At 42.3% G+C, this 9,286-nt stretch overlaps 1 protein-coding gene across 1 annotated transcript; it reads left to right on the top strand.

The window, feature by feature from the left end:
* The first annotated feature begins 706 nt into the window (after positions 1 to 706).
* On the top strand, positions 707 to 7,701 carry kcnk13b (potassium channel, subfamily K, member 13b). The gene is made up of 4 exons (XM_008312762.3): positions 707 to 1,321; positions 1,413 to 1,805; positions 3,542 to 4,320; positions 6,761 to 7,701. The coding sequence occupies exons 2-4, from the start codon at positions 1,469 to 1,471 to the stop codon at positions 6,914 to 6,916; spliced, it is 1,272 nt and encodes a 423-aa protein (XP_008310984.1). The 5' UTR covers positions 707 to 1,321; positions 1,413 to 1,468; the 3' UTR covers positions 6,917 to 7,701.
* The last annotated feature ends 1,585 nt before the right edge of the window (positions 7,702 to 9,286 follow it).

Below are 9,286 nucleotides of genomic sequence, written 5' to 3'. Positions count from 1 at the left end.
GTGTTGTTTTTTCTTTTTTCGAGAGAGATTTATATAAAAAGTTACACAACAAAATGAAACAAAACCTGGCATCCCATTGAACCAAATAAACACTGAGGTTATACGGTGACTAAGCAGTGTGAGACACTTGTCTTGACAAAGGTACACACACACACACACACACGATTCTCCATTCAAGATCTCAGGGAGGGGAGGGGGAGATAAAATGAAATAGTCATTTGCCTGTTTGTCCATGAAGTAACAGCTCATTGTTTATATGTACTATTGTGAAGCGGAAGGATGAGCAACACTCAATTCAAAACACACACAGACACACACACACACTCCACCTAACAAGAGGTTAGTCATATAGAAGGTTCCATAGCTCCAAACACATTGTTACTGGTCACGATTGGATTTGACATCAGTGTAATGCATAAAAACAATCGTTAAAATCCATATGACAAATACAAATAAATACAGGAGACTGGCATAAATATATCATGAACCAGCTTATGTGATCATGGATCGAGAGAACCTCAGTTACCTGTCACCAAAAATGTATAACAAATGTGTGTTATAAAGTTAATGTAAAAAAAAAAACGCTTTGGATGTTTCAACACAGATGCAGAGGCCGGCGGTGCGCTGTCCGTGGTGCTGAAGTTGTCTCGTATGCGTCGTGCGTACTTTTTTTTTTTTTTTTTTTTTTTTGTTTAACCTCCAACTTTACAGAAATAGCTTTTGTTGTCTCTGCTCTGATCGTGAATAATTCATTTCGAAACCGTGTTTCCGCGGTGACATTTGCCCACGCCGTCCCCGGGTATAAGCGTGGGCCGGTGCATGAATCCCTCGTCAGAGCCCGGAAAGGTCAAGTAATATTGATATCGATTTGCAAACGAGAGTTGTACCGTTAGAATCCAACCTGTGAAGTCGGCTTGGGTCGGGCATCTCAGGGAAGTTGGTTGAACGTGCGCTGCGTTTTATATGACGCGTTGTAGAACTTTTGGAATCAGCAGGTCTGTGGACTTGGGCATAGATTCGAGCTTTTTACGCACGGCTGCGGTGGAACCGCCGTGCGTAAAACGCGCGCTCAGGGGTGGAGACTTTCTTGGAGAGGCAGGCTCAGCGTGCGTAACAGAGCCGTCCGTCCACAGGTTTCCGCCTCCCTCGTTGTGTGTCTTACCAACGCAGACCTGACAGTAGACACTTGTTGAATCGAGGATGAACCGACCAACCTCAGAGTAACGGCGTTTGGCTGAGGCTGTTTAAAGGCTGAGGCGCGTATTTGGATAATGGCAAATTAACCGAAAACGGATCGTCTTGGACACGAGTCTCCACAACTGTAAGTCCACTTCACCGTACTTGTCTGGAGAGAAATAAAATTTAAAAAAAATCACGTTTTGTTTAAGATTTGTTTTCGTCTTTATTTCCAGAGCATCATGCCACAAATCCATCACTGCAGTTCCAGCACGGCAACAACAGCAACATAATGGCATGTAGGAGCGGTTGTTGCTGCGGCTCCAGTCCGGTAAACGAGGATAACGCGAGGTTCCTGCTGCTGGCGCTGTTCATCATCGTCTATCTGTTCTGTGGAGCCGCGGTTTTCTCGGCGCTCGAACAGCCGAAGGAGCGCGAAGCCAAGGAGCGCTGGGCGCAGAGGTTCGAGCATTTCAGCCTCAAGTACAACCTGAGCAAGAAGGACCTGCAGAACTTCCTGAGGAACTACGAGGAGGCGAACGTGGCCGGCATCCGGGTGGACGCTATCAGACCTCGGTGGGACTTCACGGGCGCTTTCTACTTCGTGGGAACTGTGGTGTCAACCATTGGTGAGATTATTCGTTTTGTAACAGCTTCTCTTATTATTGGAAATGATTTTTGGAATTTGAAATTTTTGAAATTTTAGAACGCATTTTTTTCATTATTATTATCATCATTATGTGGACCGAATTTTTAAAAAAAATAAAATAAAAACCATAACAAGAACTGAAAGCACGAAAGGTGACATCACTATCACAAGGAGAACCACAACAGTGGACAGTATGTTTTCAAACATTCATATACCAAAAACCGTAGCAACATCAGCCAAAAATATTATTATTAAGAATATTATTTTAATATTTGTTCATAAATAATAAAACAATGACTACATCACGCAACAATGCATGTAAATGAAGGGTGTAAATACGCAGAAATCCATTAAATCTGACAACATAACACACGCTGTCACTGACAGTGGAAGTGTAATAATATCAGGCACAACAAGTAACGCATGCTGCGGATCGATGGAGAGGCGACTGCGTCATCGCTCACAAACGGACAGCTGCGTTCATCCAACTGTAATTACTGTAAACTCCTGCTCCACTTGACACGAGCAGAACAGCTGAGGAGATGCAGGACAATTGTATTAAACAAGCAGGTTATTCTGGAACACGTCATCAGATACTGTAGTACTTTATATTGATTTTTTGTGTGACGTGCAATAACGCTGCGATTAAAGTTCTCATTTATTATCCACACCTTAGCACACAGTCAGCCAGAAACAGTGTAGTCACACAGTGTCAAACCAAGTGTGACATCCAACTTGTTCGATGACATCAGCGTCAACAAGTATCGGTCTTATGAGGAGAGATCGAAAAAAAGAAGAAGAAGAAAAAATGCTGCGTATTTAGTTTAGTCACCATTGAAGAAAAAAAAAAAGAAAAATCTAATTCTGACTAAATTAGCAGCTTGACAATCAATGTGAACGTGGAGGTAATCAAAGCCTCCACGAGGAGCCTGCCTGCCTGTGGCGAAGCGGCAATTAGGCATAATTCGAAGATGCAAGAGTGCGTTTCTCGATGCAAGGTACCGTACCGTACCCTAAGGTTTATCTGTGTTTGGCCAAATAGAAAAAAAAAAAAAGCTCTTATGTTGTAAGGGTTTACAGCTGGGGAAGGGATCTACGGATGCAAGATGTTGCCGTAATTGTCATGGCAATGTTAATGATCAGAGTTGCCCTGAGTTTATGGCGGTAATAAAGCAAAAAAAAAAAAAAGATGGGAGAGGAGGCAGACACATAGACATCACCCAATTGTGCTTTTAGTGTTTAATGAGGGGTGAAGAGAGCGTTCTGGAGGGAGAATGACCACTGTAATGATTACCTGTCCATTCTCACCACTACCACAACCACACACACACACACACACACAATATGTGCAGATTATCGATTAAGTGGAAAAAAAACATGTGCACAAACAAACGGACACTCCTATTGGGACTGATTGCAGTGTTGTGCTTGGATTCGAACACTTCAGCTCTCTCTTAGTGTGGCAGACAAGGGGGTAGGGGGGGATCACCAATGGCAACACCTGCATGAGTGTGTGGCTGTAGGGGCAATTGTCATTTTCATTGTATGACAATTCAGCTTTGGTTCAGACCTCTGGTTCAATGGGTCTCTTCTTTAAAAAAAACTATTAATGATTGACTTGGAGCATGGACATATTCTTCTACTCATGTAGAGGCTCTAGTTTATCACCTATTTATAATATTAACGTTGATGCTGATCAAAACTTCACACATCCAGGCTTTGGAATGACCACTCCCGCCACCATCGGAGGGAAAGTTTTCCTGATGTTCTACGGTTTGCTGGGCTGTGCGGCCACCATTCTCTTCTTCAACCTCTTCCTGGAGCGCGTCATCACTGTTATCGCCGTGGTCCTCAAGTCCTGCCACGAGCGACGCCACAGCAAAGCCGTGCTTCCCCAGAACGGTCGGCAAGTCTCCGAGGAAAACAGAGCGGCCGGAGCCGTGGGGAGAAAAGGCGAGGACCTGGCTGGCTGGAAGCCTTCAGTTTACTGCGTGATGCTCATACTAGGGGTGGCAGCCATATTGGTGTCGTGCTGCGCTTCACTCATGTACTCAGCAGCAGAAGGCTGGGAGTATCTGGACTCACTTTACTTCTGTTTTGTGGCCTTCAGCACCATCGGTTTTGGAGATATGGTGAGCAGCCAAAAGCTGGTCTACGAGGGCCAAGCGACAGTGGCTTACAGACTGGGAAACTTCTTCTTCATTCTCACCGGCGTCTGCTGCATCTACTCTCTCTTCAACGTCATCTCCATCGTCATCAAGCAGGTCCTTAACTGGTTGCTGAGGAGACTAGAAACCCCCTGCCGCTGCTGTCTCCCCAGGAGGGGTCATCATCCCCACCGACATCCTCGAAGGAACGTGGTGGCCCCAGGTCACCTGCGCACCCGCAGGGATCCTTCAATCGAGACGGACGCCATGAACGAGAGCGAGACTGACACCGGGCGCCGCATGTCCGGGGAGATGATCTCCATGAGGGATTTCTTGGCAGCCAATAAGGTGAGGAGCGCATGGAAATGATCTTTTGACACGTTTAATGTGGTGACGAATAATTTGCCGTTGCTTCGCAAGCTTGTCAAGGATGACAAGATCTTTTGCTGATGACACGAGTAGCAGACAGAAGATCCAGTCGATAACCTTTGTCGTCCGTACTCACAGTCAACGCAATCACGGAGCACTTTAGCTCACTCTCAGTCACATCCCTAATTATAGCCGTCATTGATTCTTGTCTGCCATCAGGATACATCTGTCAACGCAGGCATTGAGCTCATGTGATGTCAGCCATTATTTACGTTATTAACACACACACAGCCTGGAAATTAAACTCACATTTCAAGTGGCTTTTAACATTATGTAAATAGGTGATGCTAACTGTGACCCCAAGACACTGATAGCACATCTCCAACAGCCCTGATAACACTTGGAGGTGCCAGTTGTCTGCACATTACCATAACTGCTCCACTCCTGCAGATACGAGAGGAATAAGTGATGTGTGCTGCTGAATGACAAAACCTCAGTGCCGTCGGTCGAACCGATGGACTGATGAGGACGAAAGTATAAGACTGATAAATATGAACTAGTGAACATGTGATTCAACCGAAATCAGACCTCATTCTTTGTTTAATTGAACTTCTGACACCGGTGTGACCCACAATCATTTGGGTCTGAGACCCGGAGTCTACGCATTTCTCGCCTTTTGTCCTTAATTGCATCGAGCTAAACAGCCAATCAAGTCGACACATTCCACACTCCGTAATAGACATATGTGCAACCATCTGAACCAACCGTCCTGGGGTTTCATTTTTGATTTAGTTCTGAGATAGATGTTTCTAAAAGCTCAACAGCAAACAGCCTGAGGACAACAGTCAGACGTGACCATCTGTTCACAGTGTTTTTAACCAAATCATCACAGTTGTAAACAGTGTAAAAACTCCATTATGAACCAAGTCATAGATCTCCAACCAAAAGGTCCCCGGAGTGATACGCAGATTAATTAACAATAATCAGGGATGTCCGATAATATCGGACCGATAATATTGGCCAACCGATATTATTGGTCCTATATTAGCATATTATGTAATATGTGTCAAAATCATAATTGTTTTTTTTTATGTAATATGTGTCAAAATCATAATTTTTTTTAAGTTTTTCCTCCGATAATGAAAACCCGATATCAGGCATTGTGCCTGAGTTTTGTCATTTCTAAATGATGTATGACCTAAAAATAGTTTTGGGGAAAAACGGCTGTAAATTAAAGTGAAAGTCACTAGATGGCAGCATTGCAGCTCATTTAATTAATCTCATACTCATACAGTGGTTTGTACAGATGAATAAATAAACATTACCTGGCCTATATCAGTATTGTTTGATATCGGAATAGGAAATGTTTACACAGTACCAGCATACCGGATATCGGCAAAAAGTTAATATCGGAAATCCCTGCACGTAATATACTTGTATGAATTGTATTTATTATCAGTGCATGTTTTATGAAAAAAGGCTTTGACTTCCAATATAAAGAAGTTACTCTCACAGTAGGGTTTATTCAAAAGGTGATTCTGCTTTATTTTATTCCTCGACTTGACGACCAGTCAGTGAGAATATTGTATAAAGCAATAACCTGTCTGTGACACAAGACTATTAGAGACCTGACTTTTGGTCTACGTGACAGTCGCAGGTCGTGAGTGAATTAAACATTTTACCCCTGAGGGCTTACGACCGTAGCTGCGCTTACAGTTAATGTTAGCATTAACTGTACCAGTGAAAATCTGTAGACTTTGGGTAAACTACAGATAAAGAAAACCAGAATGTGTTTGTGAATGTTTGACCAAATGCAGCAGTAAAAGGATCGTGTACGATAAGAGATAGGAGAGATCAGATGTTTCACAGCCTACAGCACACGTTTGCTATACAGATAACAAAAAGGCGCGACGTTGGAAGACAACAAATGTTTTTTGTTGTAATGTAACTTAGAAACAAACTTATTAAAACACACCAAAAATGATAGTTTTCTTAGTTAATCAAACACGCACATAAATAAACAATAGCTGGATGTAAGTTTTCTTCTATCAAATATCATCTGAGATGGTATCAGGGTTTATTTTTCATACTATTGTTGTTAATTCCCAATATTGCAGACGAGTTAAGGCGTCTAAAAATGAAGATTTACTTAAGCCCACGGACCAAAAGCATACAGAGAGGACTAAAATACCCTCCAGGCTCATTAGGGGCAACAAGTGGAATTCTCATATAGACAATCTTACATTTATGGAAAACTGCTGAATACGGACTAACTCACAGGAGGAGTGAACTATTTGGTAATAAGGCCTACGGCTAAAAGAAATTAAAATCAGCGTAGTGGCAAACAATAATTAGAAAACAAAAATGCTGAGGTCTGAGCCTGTCAGTGAATTGCTCCCACTCTTTTGTCTGTCCACAGGTCAACCTCGCTATTATGCAGAAACAGCTGTCGGAAATGGCCGTCGGTCACCCACGCCAGTCCAGTTCGAGTTCACGCCAGAATGGATTCTCAGGAGGGGTGGGCGCCCTTGGCATCATGAACAACCGCCTGGCAGAGACCAGCGTGGACAGATAGAGGGAAAGACTCTTTCTACATCTTTTCTTGGGGGCGATAAAAGATGCAAATAAGCACAAAACACCCAGATGACTGAAGAGAAATACAAAGTTAGTTACACACCGAACTGATGACTACCAAGTATAACGTATTCTTCCCAGTGAAAGGCAGGTTAAAGTCCGGCTTCGTCTCTGTCTAATACCCGCTGACTAATGTGATTCCATGAATGGTACAGGATTTTCAGAAGACGCACATCTGGATCAGAGCTCAGAGCGTTGCAACGTTCTGAGGAATTCAGTTGCCATGGTGATGAAACAAAAAAAGAAAAAGAACCGTTCCCAGCCTTAGTAGCCTCACTTTAAACACCCGACACATGCTACTTCACAGTGACTGTAAGCACAACTTCCACTCATCTGCATTACTGTGTTGAAACCCACTCTGAGTTGATCTTTTTCCATCTGCTTACTGCTTCCGTGTCTGTAAAGGAAATCATTGGAGGGGGGAAATAGCTTTAATAAAAATAACTGTTTCTTCAGTTGGTGTCTGACAGTCAGTTTATACGTTAGCAGATCAATGGCGCTCGTTCGCGCTGTTCTAGTTCATGCAATCCAGTCGACGACTTCAATCGCAGTCGCTGCTTTTATCTATTATCACAACAAACCCTCCACGAGGAACCTCATCACGGAGCGGAGTGACCCGTCTGCGGCTGAACGCTCCGTTCTCGGAGTCGGAGAGAAACACATTATGGGAGATTGTTGTTTACTTGGAGCTTTGCTGCACGGTCATTACAGCAGAACAGTGAGACAAGGACTTTTTGTGTCTCACTGCGACTGTCGTTCTTCACCCTTTTACATATGTATTATTATGTGTATGGAAACAGAAAAATGTCCATAGAAGTGTATATACAGTGTCAGTGATGATCAACAGGCGGTCCGCAGGCCACATCCGGCCTACCGAACCAAAAAGACATTCGATTTTGAAGAGCAGCACTGTGCAATGTTTGACTTTACGGAAAACCAGGAAGGGGCAGAACCGACCTGGGAACATTATATTATGCTCGATTAGAACCTATGGTACAATAAAATCCTCTACATGGGCATTACCGGGAACATCCACCAGGCTTAGCTTCAAATCTCATCATTATTGCTGAAACGCATGAGGTTGATTTATATCAAACACGCAGCAGAGATCCAACCTTCTTGGATATGTGGTCATAATGAAATCACCGAGAGCCAAACCTACAAATCAAGGCTCTGACGAGGTCAACTTCAAGCACTTTTTCAAGGCCTATCAAGATCTGTGTTTTTCCAGCACCTTGCAGCGATGTCTGTGTTAATTATCTTTTTTTTTTCTTTTTTTTTTTTTTAATAGAAATCAAGTTCACACAGGGCTCAGAGACACCAATTAATCTGAAGGACAGTTACAGGGATGAATAACTATTACTTTTCCCTTCAATTAGTATGTGGAATGACTGAAATACCATTTCTAATTTAAAGCGTTGTGAAAGATAAAAAAAGGTCAAAAAATGCTTAATGACAATTTTTTAGTACATGGTTGTAATTAGTTTTTGACCTACTGTTAGCCAAAGCACATATTTACATTAGTAAATATGAAAATGTGACTAAATGTGACAAAACTGTTACTAATAAAAAGGGTTTTACTCAATTTCCTGCTTAAGAAACACCACAGCTGTATCCCTGAAAATGTGGATTTTTCCGCAGACAAACATGAAACAAAAAACAAGTACGAACATCAGAATGATCCTTCAACAATTAATGCAATAATTTCTGTGTGCCACATAAAAACGACGTTCGGTTGTAAATCTACTGTTTGTTATTTTTAAATAGATATGCAAATATCTAAAGCCGCTCCAGTCAGTTACAAAGAATTGAACAAATTCTGAACGTGAACATTTGCAGTCAGAGCACGATGTCTGGAAATCAGTTAATGTTATTTTTTTTTTTTTTCTCATCTGGATCAACTCAATGTATGGTTTTGTGCATAAACAAATCAATGCAAAATACAATTCTTCTATTTCTTCCTCCAGGACGTATGTCTCTTCATGTTTGGACTCATTTACCTACACGCTGCCCCTGCAATGCAAATGCAAAGGGATCAATAGTGCCTTCATTATCAACTGTTATGTAACAGCAAAAAATTAAAAAAATAGCACAAAGCTGTGAGCAACGAAAGCTAACGATAAACGATGCAATCGAGGAGACAAAAATACTTCAAGAACAGCTTCTGCTCTTTGCCATGGAGACGATCTCATCCAAGGACAGAAAAAAAAAAAAAATCGCAAAACAAGAAGATGTTGACTTGGCAGCATATGTGCACATGAAGCACAAACAGACGCGCGCAAACACACAAAAGCCTCCAAAAACACAGAGC

This window comes from Cynoglossus semilaevis, chromosome 7, assembly GCF_000523025.1.
Source record: "Cynoglossus semilaevis isolate Cse_v1.0 chromosome 7, Cse_v1.0, whole genome shotgun sequence".
Classification (NCBI taxonomy): Eukaryota; Metazoa; Chordata; class Actinopteri; order Pleuronectiformes; family Cynoglossidae; genus Cynoglossus; species Cynoglossus semilaevis.
Note: the sequence above shows the minus strand (reverse complement) of the source record. Positions and strands in the feature narration are given on the sequence as shown.

Excerpts from the sequence above, each read along its gene's own strand:
- kcnk13b (XM_008312762.3), top strand. The coding sequence starts at position 1,469 with ATGGCATGTAGGAGCGGTTGTTGCTGCGGCTCCAGTCCGGTAAACGAG. Across the intron at positions 1,806-3,541 it reads AACTGTGGTGTCAACCATTG|GCTTTGGAATGACCACTCCC; the intron begins GTGAGATTATTC and ends TCACACATCCAG. Across the intron at positions 4,321-6,760 it reads ATTTCTTGGCAGCCAATAAG|GTCAACCTCGCTATTATGCA; the intron begins GTGAGGAGCGCA and ends GTCTGTCCACAG.